The 23,945-nt window shown below is 37.2% G+C and overlaps 2 protein-coding genes across 2 annotated transcripts; one reads left to right on the top strand and one right to left on the bottom strand.

Moving 5' to 3' along the window:
• The first annotated feature begins 4,934 nt into the window (after window positions 1-4,934).
• LOC114737390 (polyadenylate-binding protein 2) lies at window positions 4,935-10,270 on the top strand. The gene is made up of 9 exons (XM_028925313.1): window positions 4,935-5,184; window positions 7,216-7,334; window positions 7,442-8,098; window positions 8,176-8,253; window positions 8,351-8,440; window positions 8,861-8,998; window positions 9,187-9,360; window positions 9,452-9,655; window positions 9,758-10,270. Exons 1-9 carry the CDS (start codon window positions 4,935-4,937, stop codon window positions 10,001-10,003), a joined length of 1,956 nt encoding a protein of 651 aa, XP_028781146.1. The 3' UTR covers window positions 10,004-10,270.
• Window positions 10,271-10,639: 369 nt separating this feature from the next.
• On the bottom strand, window positions 10,640-17,240 carry LOC114737399 (probable E3 ubiquitin ligase SUD1). The gene is made up of 9 exons (XM_028925322.1): window positions 16,765-17,240; window positions 15,379-16,071; window positions 14,015-14,782; window positions 13,704-13,915; window positions 13,253-13,612; window positions 12,788-12,945; window positions 12,551-12,714; window positions 12,290-12,436; window positions 10,640-11,435 (listed from the first exon to the last, which is right to left on the bottom strand). The coding sequence occupies exons 1-9, from the start codon at window positions 17,098-17,100 to the stop codon at window positions 10,983-10,985; spliced, it is 3,291 nt and encodes a 1,096-aa protein (XP_028781155.1). The 5' UTR covers window positions 17,101-17,240; the 3' UTR covers window positions 10,640-10,982.
• Between the last annotated feature and the right edge of the window lie 6,705 nt (window positions 17,241-23,945).

Here is a 23,945-nt window from a genome sequence, read left to right as displayed (position 1 = left end):
ATTTAATTAATTTTCTCTTATAATAAGTAAATCTTAGTACTTCTAACAAGAGGCCAGTTAAAAATATTACAAATAAGTTATAAAAGGGTTATGACCAAGATGCCTATAAAAGGTGTTAGCATGAATTATGGCAAGAACTCGATTTTGATTTTTTTTGGGGGGGTCCAAAAAACCCATGCAACTCATGAGGAATCTATGTTTAAAATATTAAATTAAATCAGTATATGCCAAGATTCCATTTTCAACGAATGTCTTATAATAATTAATCCTTAATTCCTTCTAAAACATTGAACCGTGTTGGATCATTTTTTTTAAAGACATTTATGATATTTTTAAAAATTAAATTAATAGTCAAACAGCAATTAAGAGAGAGCCAAATCAAAACAAAAGACGCAGAGAAAGGGGAGAGGGCGAAAGTGGTGGTTGGGTTTTGTCTTGTTCTGTTTTTTCCTCTCATTCTTCCAACGGAGAAAATTAATCAGGTTTGGAAATCTTCAAAATTCAAATTTGACGAACGGGGCGTTGTCATTTTCCGTTTTCAGTTTTCTAGAAGCATTGCTCCTCTTATGGTTATTAGTGTAAGAACCACTTAATTAATTTCAAAGAATTTTTAAAAAATAAATAAGCTGCTTAATTTTTAAAAAATTGATATAATCTCTTTAAAGTATATCTACATATAGTTGAATTATATTTTTTTATAAAACAATAATTAACAAATATAAAGTAATGAAAGTTTTACATTTATTCAGGTTAAGAAAAAAGGAGAAAGTTTAATATTTAGAAAATAAAGGAAAAATTAATTTTTGTCCTCTAAATTTTACTATCTTCTATCCTAATTATAAAACCTCATTTATAGTCTACAAACGAAGCCTTATAATTAGGACCGGAGGTAGTAACTCACTTATAATTCAATATTTCAATTATCACTCGATACAACTTAGCCTCTAAACTTTTAACTCATTTATAACTCAGTTTCTAATCTTTCTAAATTTAATAATTTAATCTTTATCATACATAATTTGTTTAATTAATCATTTAATTAACCTGCAAAGCAAAATATTACTCAACTAATTAATTATCTCCTCCGCTTCTTCTCCCATTCCCGCAAAAATACAGTCTTCTTCAACCCCTAGCTACTATCGACGCCCGGCGTGCCTCTCTTACCCCTCCAACTACCTCTCTTCCTCTATCTCCCGGAGACCACTGCCCGACGCCGTGTGCTCACTTTAACATTGCTGACATAACAAGGATATATATATATATATATGTATATGTATATGTATATATAGATCTCTGTGAAGTGATCTCTTGGTTCTGACCTCCTTCTTCGCCATATGTACATAGAGAAAAATATAAATATATACGTACATATGGATCTCTGTGAAGCGAGCCCTACACCTGAGAACTATTGAACCAGCCATTTCAGATGATAAGAAACCCAGAAGCCGATTCAATTCCTGAATTAGGTTCCTCCATGAATAAACTAGGTTCCTTCTCTAAAGAATGTCAATCACTCGCTGAACACCTTCACCCAATTCTGATGACCCTTCATTTCTCCCATCAATGCGCGGGATACATTGTGGGACCATATCTGTTGAAACATGTCATTAACGTTTTCATTTTTATAAGTTAGAAAAAATAGTTTCCCATGGATCACCCAATTCAGTGCTGCCAGTATGATGATGAAGCCATGAATCACGACTACGAAGATAACAATACTCATATGTTTAACCATGGTGGGGTCAACAAGGGCGGCGATCTGTGGGAGATAGAGGAAGAGAGGATGTTGGAGGTGCAGGTGAGCAACGGAGGGTATCGGACCTCATCGGCGTCAGGGTTGAAGAAGGATGTGTATATGGGAAAGATCCAGTTTCGGTGCTCATTGTATTTTAAATTCGGACCATTCAAATCAAATACAGACAGTTTAGATCTGATGAGATTAGGATGAGTATTGAAAAACTTGTTTCATGTGGGAATGGGGAGAAGAAGTAGAGGAGAGAGAATTAATAGCCACATAGGATATAATTAGTTGAGCAATATGTTGCCATGTAGGATAATTAAATGATTAATCAAACAAGTTAGGCATGATAAGGATTAAATTATTAAATTTAGAAAGATTAGGGACTTAGTTTTAGGGAAGTTAAAATTTTAGAGAGTAAGTTATATCGAGTAATAATTGAGGGATTATGTTATAAGTGAGTTGAAATTTAAATGGCCAAAAGATTAATTTTGATTCCTGTAATAAAACTTTGAATTAATGTATAACTTTATCTTGAAAGTTTTTACTTAAATGAGCTAAGCACTCTAAAGCTTTTTTAGGTATGTATTTGTAACAAAAATTTAAAATTATGGCAATACTATTTCTTATCATTAAAAATGTTAATGATTTTAATAATATGAAATAATATTGCTACCATATTAAATATTTAGGACAAATTTACACTCAATAAAACTTTTAGGTGCTAAATATTTTTAAATAAAAACTTTTTAACTAAATTTGCACCTTAGCATTCTCAACACCGAACGCGATGTAGGAGAGCAGCAATGGTGACAGAGGCTTTTGCAAAACCATGTTTTTTCTGAGTATGAATATGTAATTTTCCAAACAACCCATTTCGAGTCATTTGTTTGATTTTTCAAAAACTCTAAATTTGAATATTCTTGTTTATGCATGTGAGTGCTTTTTCAAAAATTTTAATGCATGTGAGTGTTTTTTCCCTTTAAATTTGCATGTGGATGAGATGAAATTTCCATCTTGAACGTCTCAGAAAAATAGCATATTTTTTTCCTTTTTCTGAGCAAAGTATGATTGAGTATTATATATATGATTTTATTTAAGGCTGATCATGATTATCTGAAAAAAAGTTGTGTAAATCTCTAACTCCTTTGTGGAGGGTAATTTTCACTATGATCACACATGACAAGAACTTTGGGAACAACTGTCCATTTATATAGCACCAAAATCGATACTCCTCCCATTCTTAATATAGAATTAAATTATTAAGTTAATTTTGATTCTAAATATAATATTTACTTTTCATATTTATTAATTTTTTTAATTACCCCTATGAATATTTTTTCAATCATAATCAAATAAGTGAAGGTGAAAGAATATTAAGAAAAATAATTATAATATTTTAGAAAAAACATATCATATTCTTTATAATTAACTAATTTACCTAACTTTTTTAATCTAATCAAACTAGTTAAAAAAATATTATATTAAAGACCAGGGGAGTATTTTATCCCCTCATTTTAAATAGAGAAATCGTTTCAAGGGGCTGAAACGACAACACCTATATTGATATGATAATTTTTTAATTGTGTATAATTATACTCCTATTAAAATTTATCCTATTTAAAATTTTATTGCAAGCTAAATATAAGCATTTTTTTAATAAAAATTTAAATATTAACTTTGTAGGCTGGCCTAAATTAAGTGTTAGTTACTGATATGATATTCTTGTTGCTAAATTTAATTGATGTGGATGTGGAGAGGTGCTAGCGGATGTTGATTGACGCTCTAGAAAAAAAAAAAAATTTTAAAAAACTTCAATCGAAGCTTAAAAGTGTCTGAAACTTTGGTCGAAAAAATTGAGTAATTTAAAACTTTATCAACGGATGGGTCGATAGACCTGAATTTTTAAAATTAAAAGAAAGTCAATATGACTTAATTTTTTATGTTAGGATGCATTAAAAAAATTTATTTTTTAATGCTTATAGATTTTCAAAGTAAAATGAAGGCGAGGCTGAGCGGGGATCAATCGAACGTGCAAATTTCTTAAATTAAGGATTTTATTTTTTTGAAAAGAAAAATTTTAAAAACAATAAAGTATGGCTGGTAAAAAAAAAACAATAAAGTATGTAATTATGTGCAGTATTTTTTTTAAAAAAATCATGTATATTAAGTTATTAGTTATTACTTGTTACAAGGCCTCACACAGTTGACACTATTCATCAAGGATCTAGTTAGAGGTTTGATACCTGATTTTTTAAGTTCTATTTTATTTTAATATTATTCATTCATTTAATAATAAGAGAGAATAGCATGAAGGGAATGCGAGTTAATTTCTTTTGATCTCACTCAGAGACAGTAGACAACCAACTCTAAAAAGGATTCGTTCATATCAATTTTATTTTGATCCACTTTTTAAGTTTTGACATTTTTAAATTTTACTTTTAATTTAAATTTATAATCGAATGATGTGATTCATATAGAAAATTCCTCGATTTTAATAAAATAAAATAAAATATTCTTGAAATAACATATTAATAACCTGGAATCTTCACCTCCCAAACCTCGGTGCTTTCTTTCTCAGTTTCTCAGTGGTCTGCGAAATCCTCCGGTGTTGCCTTATTGGCTTCTCTACCTCACATCGCCACCAACAGGAAGACATCGTCATCTGGGCCCCACAGCATCTCAGATCGGACGGTTCCCATCGGCCTCCCTAGGGTTTACGCCTTCTTCCTTTTTTCGATATACCTCTCTTCCTTGCGTTTCACACCCCCCCCCCTATCTCAGTGCAGTTTAACCTGCCCTCTGGTGCACACCACCCTTGTTTTAACCAGTTCGTTATCCTCACGCGCTGCCGCCCCCGGTGGCCACTCCTATTTATCGTCGGATCTCCGACCGTATCTATCCGTCACTCCCTTCCCTCTCCTCCTCGCTCTTTTCGTTCTTCATTAAAAAAAAAAAATCATAAAGAAAAATATCCGCTATAGCTATCAGCTTTGTGCCATTTTATTCTTCTCGTTCACTGTGGGTTATCTTGGTTGATGTTCTTCCTGGGCTGTATTGTTTTGAATAACTAGAGGAGAGGGAAGAGAACTATAGGGAGAGAAAAAAAGGGAAAAAAAGAGAAAACTGAAAGTTTTCCGGGAAAAAAGAAAGAAAGAACCAATTAAGTTCATCGGTCTAGTTGTTGTTGGTTGAGATGGCTCAGGTTCAGGTTCCGCCTCAAAATGTGATACCGGGAGCTAGCGGTGCTCCTGCAACTGGCGGGGCAAACCAGTTCGTGACGACGTCGCTCTATGTTGGAGATCTTGATGTGAATGTCACAGAATCGCAGCTCTACGATCTGTTTAGCCAAGCTGGTCAGGTTGTCTCCGTTAGAGTCTGTAGGGATTTGACCAGCCGGCGATCACTTGGTTACGGTTATGTCAATTTTAACGCGGCGCCAGAAGGTTAGTTGTTTGACGTCTTGTCCCTCGGGAATATCATCTTTGATGGAAGCGTTTTTCAAAATCTTCTGGTTTATCAATAGATTTGATGAAATTTTTTACGCATAAATAGGTGATATTTCGTAGGGCTTATGAAGCTCTGAGATAGATTAACCGGATCACGTGAATATTCCTGGTTGAACATTTGGCCTGCCGATTTTGGAATTCATTTTGTTATTAAATGACATTTTTGAGAAGTAAATTAATTTTATGAATTAGCTTATTCAGGCATCCTTCTACATAATTGAGGGCTTCATAATTCTTGGCACCTTGCACCTGAATTTTTCATCTATATTGTGGTTAATTATGTTGATTTCCGTTGCTGGTAAGTACACCATGTTGCTTTAGTGAACTTTGAAACCTAAATAGGAAATTGGAGAACGGAATCTATAGCGGGGAAAAGACACATTCTTGTCCTACTACAAATGTGCTGGTATCATTTGTTTGTTCACTGTTGATGCAGATATGGAGTAAAAAAGCCACGCATAGTACATTTAATCTTTCCAAGTTGTAATTGGATTGCTCATTGGCACTCCTCAATTGATGTTGGTTCATTTGTCCTATTTTATTGGCCAAAAGAAAAATTCGTTTGGCACATTTAAAATTACAAATAATTAATAATTAATATTCAGCGCTATTTTTATTTCTAAGGAGCTGTGAATTCTCTCAAGGATAGAAGCTACCTAACCATTTGTCAAACAATCCTTGTTTCATTGTATATAATTTGGTAGGATGAAGTTATGCATATCCAGTTGCTGATCTTGATAAGTGCTGCATTTGTTCTGCGTATTATATGATCTGAAAAGATGGTCATAAAAGACACTTGCTAGTTGGATGGGTTTGTTGTGACCTTGGTATGAGCGAACGAGTGCTTATTGTTATGCATGAACTAGAGACAGTAATACGCCATTTTCCTTTTGGTGCAAAGCAAGATCCGGTAATAATTGCATTATGGATGTGGTACCATGACTCCAGAAGAATAGCATAGGAGGCATTCTTAATGCAATGAAGTTCTTCATTCTGTGGTTGTTGGTAACATGGCTTTTAGTCTAGGCTTGTAGAGAATGCTGGACATCCAAATCTTGTTAGGCTGTAGAGGTCATGGATGTGGTAGGTCTCTTCAGGAAACTCAGACCAGCACTAAGGTTTCCTAACTCAGATTCTAGCCGTCTCATGGACATCTATGCATGCTGCTGACTGCTTCATTATTTATGATCTAGGAATGGGTCTACCAGTTTATTAATTTATTTTTGCACTATTGTGAAGTAGCGTTAGCGTTATTCAATTAGATACATGGACATATGTGCACTTCAATATCTAAAGGCCTTAAACGAGTCTTATCAGTGTGTATTATAGAGCATTAGATACATGGTACCGTATTGTATCTTGTAAACTCATGATGTACGATTGGTGCGTGTGATATGATTATTGTGCAGTTTAAATCCATGCAAATGGAAACGAGAGGATAATTGATAATATCTTCGGAGGTTCACTATTCAATTCCTAATCTACAATCTCGGTGTGATTTTATTAGCTACCAACATTCCCTGGATAACCTTTGATATTCTTATATACCACCCTGGTCTTTGGTCCTTATTATTTGTCACTTGTAAGAATTTTGCACATACTAAGGAGAGCATTAAATAGATAAAATCTTCTATTTTTGCCCCTATTAAGGAGAGTATTAAATACTAGTATATTTCTATCACGCATTCCCCCTCTCTTCACGTTAACTATAATTAATAGGGGCAGAATTGGAAATGAAGCATTAAAAAGGTTACAAGTGACAAATAAAAAGGACCAAGATCTCTCCCAAGAAGTGACAAATAATAAGGACCAGAGTGATACTTATTAGCAGTTTGCTTGATCTTCATTTAGACATAGTTATTTAAATAGCAATAAATTCAAAATTTGACCCCTATGTGATGTTTAACTCAGTTTAATCTTGCTTTCAAGTTTTATAATTAATCTTGCTTGATCTTCACTTGTCTACAGCTGCTAGAGCAATGGATTTGCTGAACTTCGCTCCTCTTAATAACAAGCCTATCCGTATTATGTATTCACATCGTGATCCTAGTATCCGAAGAAGTGGGGCTGGAAATATATTTATTAAGGTAACACAAAAAAAAAAAAAAAAAACTGTAGGTGGTCATTTGTTCAATGTCGTGTGGGGTTCTGACTCTTGTCAATGCTTTTGCCTATTTTTGCTGGATCATTGCAGAATCTTGATAAGGCAATTGACCACAAAGCTTTGCATGATACCTTCTCTGCATTTGGGAATATCCTTTCTTGCAAAGTAGCTACAGATTCTTCTGGCCAGTCAAAGGGATATGGCTTTGTGCAATTTGATAATGAGGAATCTGCTCAAAAGGCCATAGAGAAGCTGAATGGTATGCTGTTGAATGATAAACAGGTGTATGTGGGACCCTTTCTTCGCAAGCAAGAGAGAGAAAGTGTCATTGATAAAACAAAATTTAACAATGTTTTTGTAAAGAATTTATCTGAGACAACCACTGATGAAGATTTAAAGAGAACTTTTGGTGAATTTGGAACAATTACAAGTGCTGTAGTTATGAGAGACGCGGATGGAAAATCTAAGTGCTTTGGATTTGTGAACTTTGAGAATGCTGACGATGCTGCTAGGGCTGTTGATTCTCTTAATGGGAAGAAAATTGATGACAAGGAATGGTATGTTGGAAAAGCTCAAAAGAAATCTGAAAGGGAGCTTGAATTGAAGCTTCGATTTGAACAGACTATGAAAGAAGCCGCTGATAAATATCAAGGGGCTAACTTGTATGTGAAAAATTTAGATGATAGCATTGGTGATGATAAACTTAGGGAGCTCTTCTCTCCATTTGGTAACATTACCTCATGCAAGGTATGCAGGATCTTTTTTGGTTTCATGCAAACTTCTGACTTGCAGGGTTGCTAAAAATACCCCTGTTGTCTTGATAGGTTATGAGAGACCCCAATGGGATAAGCCGAGGATCAGGGTTTGTTGCATTTACGACTCCTGAAGAGGCTGCAAGAGCTGTAAGTCAAGATAATATTTTCTATGTTGAAGGTGATTTTCTTAGTAGTTGGAACTTGGAAAATGTCTATTTATATTTTTTCCCTGATCATGATGTAGCTTTCTGATATGAATGGAAAAATGGTAGTAAGCAAGCCTCTATATGTTGCTTTAGCTCAACGCAAAGAAGATAGAAGAGCTAGACTGCAGGTATGTGTTGCATGAAGCTGAGTTATTTTTATGCTACTCATCCTTAGGTATGCATTACTGAATCTTCTATGTTCATGTGAAACGCGGAGAAATGCATTCTTTAACTGCCTAAGTTGGGTTCGGTCACTTTATCTGTTAATCCCAACGCATAATGATTTCCCTAGGATTTGTGCATATATTAGAAGAACATGGCGGTTTGTTGGGTTTTTCTTACCTCCGTCATGCATATTCCGGATGGAAAATCCTGGTGGTCTGTGATATGGGATGAGAAACATGAATTACGGGGGGTTGAATCTTATTGCATGATCAATGTGATGATCTAGATATGTTGAGTTTTGTATTGGAAATGATTACTGGAATATGCCTATGACTACTGACTATCAAATTCTTTAATATTCTGGTCCTATCCTGTTTATTCAGGCTCAATTTGCTCAAATGCGGCCTGTTGCAATGGCACCTTCTGTAGCTCCCCGTGTGCCTATGTACCCTCCTGGTGGTCCAGGTATTGGACAACAAATATTTTATGGTCAAGGCCCTCCTGCTATCATTCCTTCCCAGGTAATTACCTTTTAACTGTTTACACTTACACTTCAACGTGGTCGCAACTCATCTTGACTTGGAATTCTCTGCTCTCATGATTCATCTTATTTTTATCCAATACTATTCATATTATTGTTTTCTACTTGCCGCTATTCATCTTATTTATCATTGTTTTGAACTCATGTCTCGCCTCACCATTGGATCAGCCTGGATTTGGGTATCAACAACAACTTGTACCTGGAATGAGGCCTGGAGGAGGTCCTATGCCAAATTTCTTCATGCCAATGGTTCAGCAAGGGCAGCAGGGCCAGCGTCCAGGTGGAAGACGTGCAGGGGCTGTCCAGCAGAACCAGCAGCCTGTCCCACTAATACAGCAGCAGGTTAGTGTTAGAAAAGACTCATCATGTATTATTTGTGGAAACCAGCTGTCTGGTTAGAGACATGTTGCCTCATAGTTTTGGGGAATGACAGATGCTTCCAAGGGGGCGCATGTACCGATACCCGCCTGGTAGGGGGCTGCCTGATGCTCCCATGCCGGGGGTTGCTGGAGGCATGTTTTCTGTCCCATACGACGTTGGTGGAATGCCAATTCGTGATGCAGCCCTGCCCCAGCAAATTCCTATAGGGGCTCTTGCTTCTGCCCTGGCAAATGCTTCTCCAGAGCAGCAGAGGACGGTAGGCATTTTTCTTCTTTGTGATGTTACTATATCTGGGTGTGCCCTGGATTTATTAGTCAAGTTAAACTATGACCCACTTTTGTCTGTTGGCTGTTTGTAGATGCTGGGTGAGAACCTTTACCCTCTTGTGGAACAATTGGAGCCTGATAATGCGGCGAAAGTGACAGGCATGCTTCTGGAGATGGATCAGCCTGAGGTTCTACACTTACTCGAATCACCCGAGGCTCTGAAATCAAAGGTGGCTGAAGCAATGGATGTTCTGAGGAATGTTGCTCAGCAGCAGCAAGCTGGTGGAGCCGCTGATCAACTGGCCTCATTAGCTCTTAATGACAGTCTAGTTTCTTGAGAGTTTCATGTTTTGGATTAAACTCAGCAACGGTTGCATTGTTATTGTAGGCCTGGCGTTGACTCAGTTTTCAGGTTGAGTTTGTTTCATCGTAGTAGGTACCACTTGCTTTCGTTTTGGAGGATCACGTTCTCAGTTATGCTTTTGTAATTTGATGCCTTATGATTGCAGTCCGTTTGGCATATCAAGCCAATATCTCGAGAGTTTAAGCTTTGTAAATATGAATGAAGCAGTCATCAAAACAGGGGTAATGCACTCGTTCGGAAATAGCGTTCTGTCTCTTCCTCATCATATTAAACATCCCTTTTGCTAGTTCTCTATATACATGAAAGGGGAATAAAATCGCAACGAGATGCATGGTCTCGACTTCAAAATCAGTGAACACATTCTTAAAAAACATTTTTACATAAATTGGAATGAAATTTTTATTATATATCTATTTTGTATATTATAAAATTACTTTTAAAAATTTTCACCAAAATGTGACTGCGGCTAAATATGACGTATCCATTTGCGAAGGTGCAGTGGAATCAACCGATAGTCACTTGTGAAGATTGGTCTAAAATAATATTTCGGAACTGATGCCTTGTGAAGGTATAATAGAAGTCCGGGGGAGGAAAAGAGAAGTCCAGGACATCCTGAAGGAATGAAAAGTAACACCCGGTAAAATAAGCATTACAGGAGTTGTCCCTAAAGAATATTTTACAAAAAGGAAAATCTAACTGTAGATGCGACTGTAGCCAGACGGGCATCTTGATGCGTTTGCTGAATACATTGGGGGATTGTCGTACATAAATGCAAGACCATTTACGCGTACGAGCTAAGTGGTCACGGAAAGTGTGTACATTTATCAAACCCAGAGGTCTTGCACCACTGATTCAATTGCCCTAAAATTAAAATTAAAATATTTGCCCTCGACCTAAAACACAATACCACGTGAAACCAACTCGGCCAGCCTGTCGATTTGCATGCCTCAAACCTAGTCATGTGGTATCAAAGCAGTGCTTAGCGAATTAGTATTCTCTGTAAGTGTGGAAGTTCCGGCTTCATTTGCCTTGCCAACTTCTTCCCCATAGTTATGCAGCCGACGACCAATCAAATAACGATCGTCACGTATTGAATTATGGAGGTTTGTAAACCAGACATGGAATCGCTTGGCACAGAAGCACAAAAGGCTGACAGAGAGGCATCCCAACCAGGCAAAGCGATATACAGCAGAATTGACCACCAATGGGTACCCGAACACTGGAAACACTCCCCTGGCCAAAACATACGGAACACACAGTGCTGTCAACAGCTTCATTATGATAGGAAGCACGATCTCCCTTAGGACCCAAAGACCTCGCAACCTGGAGAAACCATCCTCCCTCACCCTCTCAAATTTTACTCGCCAGCTTTCATCCACAAGGGGCATCATGTGGTCCAACATAACCTACGTAAAAAGGGAGTGGGAAGTAAGTCAACAAGTCTATATATACAATGCCAAAAACCGATGTCACAAGACAGGGGGTCGCTAAAAAGCAGCCAGGATGACATCCCAATACATAGTTTCTAACGAACCGATTTACTTTTCAAAAATGGTTTGATGGAGCAGCACACATCCTACAAGGAAAATGACGGCCAAACAGGAGACAAGAAGAAGCCACATCCCACTAAACAAAGATTGGTTAACATGGATTGCAGGTCACCATTGCGTTCTATGCCAACAAACTCCTCAAATATAATACTCCCTCTGGTCCTTCATTACAAGTCACTTGTAACTACTTTATCAGAACCAAAGAGAGGCAATTAACTTTGCCTGTAAATGACAACAAAATTTCAAATTTGAACCTATTTAAAACCATAAATTAAATACCTCAAACACTGCATCACACTTTAAGTGTGTTCTTTAAATTGGAAAGGGGGCAATCCTTGAATAAACTTTAGCCAGTGACTAACATATAGGACCACCCATTCTGTTTAAGAGATGCCCAATATGAAGGACCGGAGGGAGTATTTACCAAGTGATCCCATTTACCAAAAGAATCTTGCGTTTTCTGAATGGCAAGCAGCAAAGACTCACTTAACCTCAATTACATGACTATAGCAGAAGACAATATTTTGTCAAACCCCCTTACTCTCAAATTAGGGGGAGGGAACTTTCGTCTGCCAATAATTCATGGACAGCATTTCTAGGAGCCTAAAAATAAACTGATACTTAAATGAATTTGTTTTTTCTGAAATAATAAATCAAATTTACCATATGCTAATAACCCCAAAAGGGGCACTGCATAGAGAGAAACTTACCAATCTAGTCCATATTTTAAGGAAAATAAGCCCCAAAGCCCAGTCTTGATAGAGGAGGAACACTGGACTCTCATCCACCGGAACTCTCATTGGTACAATAACCAAAAGTTCAAATAGGAGCCCAATTAGCACCGGAATGACAAATATCTGGAAACAAAAATAACAATACGCAAGAATTGATTATTATGTTGACACAAACCTAAGCCGAAGAAAGGGACAGTGAAGTTAGGTAATAGAAACTGTTGCCACAAACATTCTTACCCATATAGACAAAAGTGCAGAACTCTTAATAACAATCGCACACCACTTGTATATTTGGCTCAATAAAATTGAAACCCTCCTCTTTCTAATTTGTTCAATAGAGTATCTAGCTCCAGCAACAGCCGTCCATATGACATAGCTTCCCATGATGAAAGCATATATATCTATCCAAATGAAACAAATTACAAACTCATCCAAAGTTGAGTCCAATGAAAAGAAAATCAATCATCTACGTACCATTGCACTTAATGCCATGAGTGATAGGGAGAAGAGGAATGGCATTGAAAAGTGCCCGCCCAAGTGAAATTGGTACAACTATCAGGGCAGAATTGAACACAAGTAGGGTCATCCAAGCAACCACCAGCAACAGTACAATGCGAAGCACAAAACCATAACTGCCAGAGTCACAGTATATTGAATCAGATGGCTAAAAAAATGGCCACATTATAAGAACAAAGAAACTGATAACCAAACCAGCAACAACTATAACATAGGTACGTAAAGAAAGAGTTAACAAAAACTAGATGTTTCTACATATTTCACAACCCAAAGACACAACGATATTGTACCAACACAACCCCCCCCCAAAAAAAAAAAAAAAAAAAAGAGACGCAGCCCCACGGAAAATAAAGAAAAGGGAAAGAGAGAAACATATCACTCATTCATAAATCGGAATTTTAGGCCTCCAGTCAAAGGACTCACTCAGAATCAGATTGTTCATCAATTTCAAAGTCATCTCCAACACTCAAGTCTCCTGATCCAAGAAGGCCCCTGTTCACTTCATTGCCTGCAAAGGCCATCCCACGGCCAGGTACCCCTCCTGGTACAACCTGTAGCCTGTCTTGCCTAGCTGGCTCTCCATTCATATTTTCTTGAGCACCACTATCATCAGGTCTAGGAAGTAAAAAATCAGTTAGGCCAAGTGCCCAACCAACTGCTGTAAACCAGTAGCGCAGAAGGGACTTAATAGTTGTCCTCAGTTTAAAATGCTCAACAGCCAATGGGATACAAATCTGAAAGAGAAGCATGTCGGCTGGAATTTCAGTGAATGGATCAGATACCCTACAATGATACACATAGGATGTTAAAAATTGAGACTAAGCTTCAATTTAATCCACAATATCTATTAAAAAAAGCTAAGGAGCCAGCTTACGATATGTCCAGTGGGAAAATGGAAGGAGCCATCCGCATAGCAAGTTTAACAGGTAAGAATACAAGCATCACAATTAAGCTTCCGTAAACAGCAACAGATAGCAGAACCCTTCGAGCATGTTTGTGAACAGGGTCATCAATTAAATCACGGAAAGGATTGTAGTTGGGATCGGCAGGATCTCTTAGGAAGTACAGAACTCCATGGCGCAAAACCTGCCATTGAAAGTGAACATCATTAGAACAAAAATAAAAATGAAACCAAGGGTTTAACAATATTGCCACGGTAGAAAAATTTGGGAAACTAATAGGTACCCCTCTAAGAAGGCTGACAAATATGCTGATTTGTAGCATGTAGACAATCCCTACAACCCAATGAACCAATGAACTTGCAAGAGGAGAAGCAGAGAAAAACTGAACTCTGTGAGCCATTGTCTTTCCAAACATCCTGATGGTACAAACATCCAGCCACCATCCACACATCAATGGAAATACCCCCAATTCAATAACTAGAAGGAAAGCAACCTTAACCATGGTCATCAAATGCCTCATTGCTGCCAAAAACTGCCTGAACAGAGATGGGATTGTCTCTGCTACAGAAACAATACCGTAGAACCTTCCCATTATTAAAGGCTCACCCCTCGTATAACGAATCAAAGCGACAATACCAAAGTAGCAAAAGAGTAAAGTGAGTATGAACATATATCCAATAGCTAGAGTGGTAACATCAGAAAGCCTTGAAGTTCCAATTGACCCTCCTTTCATGAGATCAGCTGAAACATTGTCACTAATGTTTTTGGACATTTCACTTAATCCACTTGCATTGACTTTCAACATTTCCGCAACCTGGCTTATCAGCCCACTTTCATGAGCTTCAGATGATAAATTTTTAACTGCAGTTAACGCATTTTTTAACGTAATATTTGCTAGGGAGAGAGCTGTGTCTGTAAGTGGGATGACGGTTGCCAATACAGGACCAGTGGCAGTTGAAAAGAACCAAGATAGATAATGGAGTACAATGCGGCCCAATGAAAAGGGCACAAAGATCACGGCACCAAGGAAAATCATATTGCTTGCCAGGACCTGCATAGAAAATGAACCATTTAACAAAGTGCATAGAAGCAAGTTTAGATCATGTCAAACTAAGTTAATAAAAACAAGATACAAATTGCAGTATAAAGAAACTATAGTGTGAATAGAATGAATAATTAAAATAAGGAAAACCAATAGTAGAAAAAGAACTATTCATGCTTCGCTTGATAATGAAAGCTAGGACCAAAATCAATTTCTAGCATGACCGAAACCAAATACCCACAATGGCCTCATAAAAAAGTCACATTAATGCCATTAACAGTATTAATTAATATGAGAATAAAAATATGATGAAAGTTGCAATGGAATTATTGCCATGGCTTGCACCACTTTCATCCACATGAATGAAGATGGCCTTTAACCCACAATGTATTCATTACTCCCGCAATACCTGCTTCCATCCCATAGTCAAAAGGCCAAGCGAGGAAAACTAGCAGCAATTCAAGGTGAGAATTACACTTTCTAAGTAATAAGGTTGAGCATGGTAAGCATATAGTAATTTTCTGTTAAACGGTCCAGATCAGCAAGCCCTTTCCATTTAAAGGAAATGATGAATAATAACATACAAAGGAGAAAAAGACACTTACAGTGAAGGCATTTTCAACCAGATGGAAAACTGGACCCTGCATGCCCACAAGTTCATCAAAAGGTACATCCTCAGCACCATCAGCGTCATCCAGACCATCAAACATTTGCTCCACATGAGCCTCAAGACGCTGTGCTTGCATCTCCAACCGTGCTGCAACATTCTCTGCATTCCTTCTTGGAGCTTGAGCCGCTCCAACAATGCCTTGAACAACACCAACATCCTCAACATTTCCCTCACCAGCAACATTGCGATTAGCTTGTCCAGCAGGCCTTCTAGCAATTCGGGCCCCATTTCTATCCACCTCATCTTCTCTATCAACATCCGGGCCCCCAATTTCTCGCAAATGCCTAAAGTAATCCCTCAAAGAAGTGACCCCGAGAAAAATGAACACGATGCTTGCAGAGAGCAGGAAACCATGTAGACAATCAGTCAGAATAACTGCGGTAGATAAATGACTTAAGAATAACCTCTGGGCTTCACCAAAGCTCCTCACAAAAGCTAATCGCCATATCCAAAATGTGATGAAAGGTATGATAAGGAGCCACACAGATAGCACAAAACTCAGGCGCAAAAAGAATTGCAGGACATGGCACGCTTTCATGGCCATTCCAACTACAAATTCTTGAAAAGGCAGCCTAGCCGGAGCATTTGCAGCATAAACAGGAGAGAAAGAAAAGGCATGTTTGCAAACCTGTAGCAAATGAGAAGTGAATTCATGAATAATACACCAACAAGAGAGGAAGATCTCAAATATACTGCATACATAACGATTTGGGTAATTGGGTCTTAAGAATGTTTGGTGTGGGTGCAACGCCACAGCTACAACCTAGCATAGCACATGCATCATTTTTCCAATTCTCTCCATAAAAGTCTAGCATGTAGGTCTTCAAGTTACTCTTTCAGCTCCAGCAGTTATTCTTGTTTTCTTTTATTTCGGTTATAATCAAAGACATCTTACGCTGCTGAAAAAAGAATGTTTGGCCTTGGTGACTGACAAGTCTAGGGTAACAAGATTAAACGTAAATCAGGCTGCTTACCATTATTCCTTGCGAGATAACAGACCTGATTTCAAGTTAGGGGAAGATTTACCATCGTTCACCCAAATTAGCCCATACACCATATATACATTGCCACCAAAAGAATTGCTACCCTAATAATATATATAAGCACCAGCTTTGTAAAATTAAAAAGGGGAAGGAAAAAAAAAAGCTAAGTAAGATATTGACCAGAAATTCAAGAATACGAAACGATAAAACCAACAGATTCAATTGATCCATATGTTGATCTGTGCTCAAAATCCCCAACAAACAATCTAATCAGAACACCATCGTTAAATTGCAATAAATTGTATTATCTACAAGGGAAAGAGAGGTTTGGAACAAACCTCACATTGACGAGCATTGCTATGACTAAGCCACTGAAGAAGACAATCCTGATGCACAAACTTGATGCTCCCGCTACATGCGCACGGGTATCTGAGAGGATTTTCACCATCACCAGGGTTTCGGCATATCCGACAGACGTCCTCTTCCTCCTCGTCTTCATCGTCATACTTGGCCGACGTAGACGCGTTCGCCTCGTTCTCCTTTTCCTTCAAACCATGAGGCGACGAGGAAGAGGAGCAAGAAGAAGAAGAAAATGAAGGAAAGGAGTTTCCAGGGCTCTCGGCAGCATTGGTGCTAACATCGTTGGAAGGCGGCGGTTCATGATCGATCTCCATGGTCGGGAGTACAGTTAGGTGGCGCGTTAAACCCAACCTGCCGGTGACCGGCGGAGACTCACCGCATCAAGGACCGAGTCCTGGTGAATGCCGAGGAACGAAGAGCGCGACGATATGAGTGCGCTAAATACAAAGATGCGTCGGAAATATCGTCGCAGTTTCGGTTTCCGAGTTTGCCCTCGTCATATGATTTATATAACGAGTATACCCTACTAGGTCGGTGATGTTCGGGGATAAATCGGTCGTACGGAATGACGAAACCGCGTAAACATCAATGTGAGTATCATGAAGGGAAAATGTGTTTGCTAGTCCTTATGATTTTATCAAATTTTAAATTAAATTCTTATTCTTTTTTCTTTCTCTCCTCATCCTTTTCTTTTTAGTTTTTACACGTCCGCATTTTCCAACAACATCCTGCTCTTTTTCTTAAGGGATGTTTAGATAAAAATAAAATTATAATTTTAAAAATATTTTTACCATATACAAAATAAATATATGAGTAAATTTATTTCGATTTACGAAAAAATACTTCTAAGAAGTATTTTTTGAGGTATCCAAATCTCCTTCAATTCTCACACTCTCTCCTTCTTTTCTCTCCTACTGCTTTGATAATGATGACAAACATATGCTCCTCAACTCTTTTTGTTTTGTCTCAAATTTTTGTCCCTTAAACTAATTAATTACACTGTCACTTTGTAACTGTGTTATTAAAAGATATGTTTAATTAGTGATAAGAAAGGAGGAGTTTGAAGGAAGTGGATTCAGCTCAACGTAGGGTGGCGATTATTTGAAACGCATTGGGTCATTTTTCTGGGAGGGATTTTATAAAGTGGCTCTTTCATGGAAACGGAGCTGTGATTTTATGATTGGACGGTTTTTGGATAGTGTTGTTGCCGAATTGTCGCCATCCATTTTTCTCTACTGCTTTCAGGAGGGAGTGCGAATGGAAGGCGAGCGACAAAGAAGGGAGAGTGTGGTTAGTAAAAAGATGATGATGGGGAGAGAGAACAGTGCTTGCATTAAAGCAAACTGGGTGGAGGAGGGAGAAGAAATGCAGGAAGAAGGCGTCACATCAGTCTAAACTAATAGAGAGAGTGACGGAAGGACCCCAATCAAAAGCGAGCATACAATAAAAATTCAATAAAAAGAAAAAAATTATGGAAACCTAATAGGGTTGAGTAACCAAGCCGTAACCTGGCAAGCCCGCCTGCAGCCCGGAATTTTTTAGCCCGTTTGAGCCCGCCTATTAAGAGCCCGAAACGGGACGGGCTTAAATGGGTGGGTTAACACACTAAACGGGCAGGCTACAGGCTAGGTATCGGGCTGCCCGTGCCCGCCCGTTTAGTGATTATGTATTATTTTAAAAAAAAAACCCTTCAGGTGGCCCATTACTCAAAGACAGGCAAACAACCCAATCCAATTTTTCCTAATTCCCATCCCTCCCCGCCTGCCCGACAGATTACTAGTTTTTTGCCCTAGCTTGGTACTTGACTACTCGATAGATCCCATCCCTCCCTGCCCGACGATCGTGAGTTCTATGACAATGAGTGAGTGTGATTGTGAACTCTAGCTTTCTTTTCTCTTCAGTTTCACTCTACCTTGCTTGTGAGGCTGAACGGCTGTGGCTTTTGCGTCGTGACGTCGTCTGCCTTCGCCCTCCATTCCCAGCCTTTGGCTTCGTCTTCCACACTCAATAGTTCCAATCTTCCTCTTCCTCAGTTCCTCTGTTCTGTGTTGTCATTGAAGCTGGGTCTAAGTGCGAACTTGACAGGCGACGGTGGCTTGAAGCTTTAACTCCACAGCAACGCCAACTTGAACGGTTGAAGCTCAGAAATCAACACCATTAGTGAGTTACTTCTCGCTTTCTATTCCTTCCCTTCCCCCTTCGTTTGATTACTCTGTTTTGTTAATTGCTATTGACTGAATGGTTAAATGCTGATTGAAAAAAGTTGCTATCAGGCAATCTGAATTATTAAAGGGTCCACTTCCGAGTTATATGGCAACTGGCATTGCTCTATCCCTAAATGTGCCATTTACAAGTTTCATGGAATCTTTGAAATGCATTAGAATTTTGTTTACTATTTTTCTTTACTCATTATGTTTATTTTCTGAACTCTGTCTATGAGTTGTTTTGCAATTTGCATTGGTTGAGATTCTGGATTTCATATTTTGAGTGGCTTAAGCTAAGTTGATTGCATGTTTATTTCTAAATTTCTGGTTCTTAATATGACCCTGTATTTTTGTTCATTTTGTTTTGGTTCTTGATTAATGATTGTAGTTATTTAAGTGTGGTTTGTCATTTATTTGGTTATAAAATAATTGTTTATTGTATTTTCTTTGTGATTTCTGTTTATAGTATTTTCTTTGTGATTTTTGTTTATAGTATTTTCTTTGTGATTTGTTATTAATTTGGATTGTGGAGGAAAATGAGCAACACAAAAACTCCAGTAGATGATGTGCAAAAGAATGAGGGGGTACTAGTATTGTTAATATTACTACCACATTACCAAATCAACAACAAAATGCTCCAGTAGCAACAAATAATGAGGGAGAAGAAGTAAGAACAAGAAAAAGGAGGAGGCAAACATTTGAAGCATGGAACCATTTCACTAGGTTGCCACTAGCTGAAACAAAAGATGCAACTATTATGGGATGGATTATGCATGCCACCCAACTAATTGTGGGACAAAACAATTATTGCGACATTATGAGAAGTGTCCCAAAAATCCAAATAAAGCAAGCAAGTCACAATCTCTATTCTCAGTCTCTGGTGATAAATTGACTCATCAAGTGTACAATGAAGAGAAGTGCAAAAAGGCTGTTGCAAAATTCATTATAAAGGATGAGATGCCTTTTCCAATTGTTGAAGGGGAGGGTTTTAAAGAGATGTTGCAACAATTTGAACCAAGATTTAAAATCCCCTCACGATGGACAGTTGCTAGGGATTGTTACCAAGTGTATCTTGAAGAGGCCAAAAATTTGAAAAAACATTTCAAGCGACATAAAGTCCGTGTGTCCCTCACTACTGATTGTTGGACTTCAATCCAAAATACTAACTATATGTGTTTAACTGCTCATTGGATTGGTGCTGATTGGAATTTACAAAAACGGATTTTGAACTTTTGTGTCATTGAAAACCACAAGGGGGATACAATTGGTGCCCAACTTGAAACATCTTTATTGTACTATGGCATTGATAAAGTGTTCACAGTAACTGTTGATAATGCCTCTTCTAATGATACAGCAATTGCATATTTGAAAAAGCGTTTGAGGGGTTGGAATGGTCTCATACTTGATGGTGACTTCATGCATATGCGGTGTGCTGCACATATTCTAAATCTGATTGTTTCCGAAGGATTAAAAGAAGTGAATAGGTCAATTGAGCTCATTCAACATGCTATTAAGTTTGTTAGATCCTCTCCATTAAGGTTGAACAAATTCAAGGAGCTTGTTGTTAAGGAAAGAGTTGATTCCAAGAGTCTACTATGCTTGGATTGTCCCACAAGTAATTTATATAATTGTTTAAATTTGTTTGTTTCTTTACACATTATGAGATGTGATATTGTTATATTGATAAAATTTCATTTATGTTATTAGGTGGAATTCAACATATCTCATGTTGGAAAGTGCTGTAAAGTTTGTCAAAGTCTTTGACAGAATGGAAAAAGAAGATGCAGATTATAAAGAGTACTTTAAAAAGAAAGTTAGACTTGATTCAAGCCAAGATGATGCCTTCTTTGATGGTGAAGCTGTTGATATAGTTCAACCTCCTACTTCATATGATTGGGATGTTGCAAAGGAGTTTCTCGTGTTCTTGAGGTTGTTCTACTCAATGACCTTGAAATTTTCTGGATCCAATTATGTGACAACAAACACTTGCTTCCAACGTATAGTGGCAATCCAATCAAGCCTCCATAAAAGTGCAAGTAGCTCATATTCATTACTGACTGACATGGCTGTTAGGATGCAATCAAAATACAAGTACTGGGGGGACATGGAAAAAATGAATCCATTATTGATTGTAGCAATGATCCTTGACCCTAGATTCAAATTGACGTATGTTAATGTTGCTTTTGATAAAACTTTCCCAATGATCCTATAAAGCGTGAGGTCACATTGAAGTTTGTTATGAGTGTCTTGTATCGTCTTTATGATCAGTATGCACTTAGTGATGCACCTTTTGATGAGGCATCTAATTCTCAATCTCAGCCAATAGTGGATAAAGTGGATGCCACTACTAGTGGTGATAAGAAAAAGGATTTAGTTCCTGAGGTTGAAGAGGTATGTTTGTCTGCCATTGACCCTACCTATCAGGAGTTCTTAGTCACCGCAAGCACAGTGTCTAAGCAACCTGAGCAAGTTTCTGAGATTGATGAATATCTTCAAGCTGGGTTGGTTGGCTTAGATGATCCCAATTTTAACCTTCTAGCATGGTGGAGAGGAAATGCTTGCAAATATAAAGTTCTCCATCTCATTGCACGTGACTTGTTGGCTGTACTGGTATCTACAGTCTCCTCAGAATCTGCTTTTAGTATTGGAGGTCGAGTATTAGATACTTTTAGAAGTTCTTTATCTTCACGGATGGCCGAGGCACTGATATGTGCTCAAAATTGATTGCGTACAAGTCACCCCAACTTGAATGAATTTGATTTTGATAATTTTGATGAGTCTGCTAGTGTTATTGCTAGTAATTGACTAATTTCTTTATTATTTTGGGTTTGCATTGCTTCATTTTCTTTATATTAATGAATATAACTTATCTTTTATATTGTAGAGCAAGACTTGGTAGTTTCAAGTGCAACCATTTCAAGTGGATCTGAAGATGATGATGATACTCAAGATCTAGTTGAATGACTATGTTGTTTCATCTTTTATCAAATTTCAATGATGTATTGATGTTGTTGTATTGTGATTTTTGAGACTATGTGTGACTTAGAAGGTGGAACTTCTACTATTAAACTTTGTGTTGGTTGGATGACTTAATTCAGATATTTTTGTGAAGTTATTTTATAATTATAGAATGTTATTTGGCAAGTAAAATTGTAAACATTATGTAGTAGTTTCGGTCGATTGCCATTCAGGGGAAAGACTGAAAGAGGGGGAAAAAAGAAACGGGCTGCCTGTAACCCGATTAGCCTAAACGGGCTCAGCCCAGCCCGTTTAATTTGAGTTAAAACGGGTTGTAACCGGGTAACGGGCTAGCCCGAACCCGTTTAACAATAAACGGGCGGGCTACGGGTTACCCATTGGGCTAGCCCGTCCCGTCCATTACTCAGCCCTAAAACCTAATTAAAAATTTAAGAAAACTACAAGGACAAGTAAATTCATTTTCCCCATTATTAATATTAATGTTAAATTATTTTTTTATAATCAAACTTTTGATTTTAATTTTGTTTGAGTTATTAATTTAATCCTTGAATTTTAATTTTTTTATCAATCAAATTTGTTGTTTCATAATAATTTTGTGTTCTTATTTGATCTTAGTGCATCAATAATGTTTTCTGAAATCTATAAAGAGGTTGTTATTTTTGAGCTAATAATTAAAATGTTTAGGATTATATGTCCTCAAATCACACAAAAAAATATACGGTTATGAAACTTTAAAAACTCAATTGATAAAAATTCAATTTTAAGGACTAGATCAATAATTGAAACAAACTTAACAGATGCAAGTAGCTGACACAAACTTCATAGGTGAAAAGTTTTATTATTTCTCCTTTTACTCAGTAATATTCTGTTCACAAATTACTTTTTTAATATTTGCAAATGTCTAATCAAAACGTCGCTTTAAACTTGCCAAGTATGATTCCATCTTTGCCTGGCGAGCTATCCTCAAATCATGCATAAAAGATGTTTTATAAAGATTGACTAGCTATATTAAAATAATAATAAATAAATTATATAAAATGTGATTTATTATAATTATGTAATTTAGTATTATTTAATTTTTTAAAATCCATTTATAAATTAATAAACTGAGTATATAAAACAACTAGAAAAATTAATAGAGTAGTTATAGTTTCAATATATTAGGGAGGGTGTTTCGATAAGAACAAAATTATGATTTCAGAAGTGTTTTTACAGTATACAAAGTAAATATATAAAAAAAATTGTCTTGGCTTCTGAAAACGTTTATGAAGTTACCAAATACCTTTTCGTGGAGCTTTTGTAGTCCGTTTCCATAGCCTTCTTTGTTGTGGTGAGGGGCCCCATACGCCAATCTTAAGTTTTCCTCCAAATCACGGTTTGGGTTTGTTTGTAGGCTTACTCAGCGGCTTACTAAACGCTCTAGTAGGTCTATTGTTTTTGGGCCGTTTACTCGGGTCTTCTTTCTTATCCGCATTTTTACCAAAAAAAAAAAACACCCTTTTGCCTAATATCCAAGACAAGCAAGCATCACAAAACTGAACCATTCATCATTCAGCCTAAGAGACCAACATCTGAACACAACACTCTTCTTGGAATCAGACATAAGAAGCATCCAGGTAAAACCCACATCAAATCATCCTGCTTATTTAGAAGTAGGTTTTAAAACCTCCTCTCTTCCGGATAATAAAGGCAAGCAAAGAACCCATAGCTCTTAGCAAACTCAACAACATAAAAGAGTATCACAATAAAGAGATTTCACTAATTCCATGATAGATTTATTGATGCTGGTAAGACAACAATAATCCAACCACAAATTATATTCATAATCAACACAACAAGGCCAAATCAAAATCTCAAATAAAGATATAGCCATGCATAATTATTAAAAAGATAACCTAATGCACAAGACTCCACTAGGTGGAGCCTAAAAAAAATAGATGTATGCAGTCATATCCGCAACCGGATTTTCAGGATTG

This window comes from Neltuma alba, unplaced genomic scaffold (genome assembly GCF_004799145.2).
Source record: "Neltuma alba isolate B1F8T4 unplaced genomic scaffold, ASM479914v2 tig00013437_pilon, whole genome shotgun sequence".
NCBI lineage: Eukaryota > Viridiplantae > Streptophyta > Magnoliopsida > Fabales > Fabaceae > Neltuma > Neltuma alba.
Note: the sequence above shows the minus strand (reverse complement) of the source record. Positions and strands in the feature narration are given on the sequence as shown.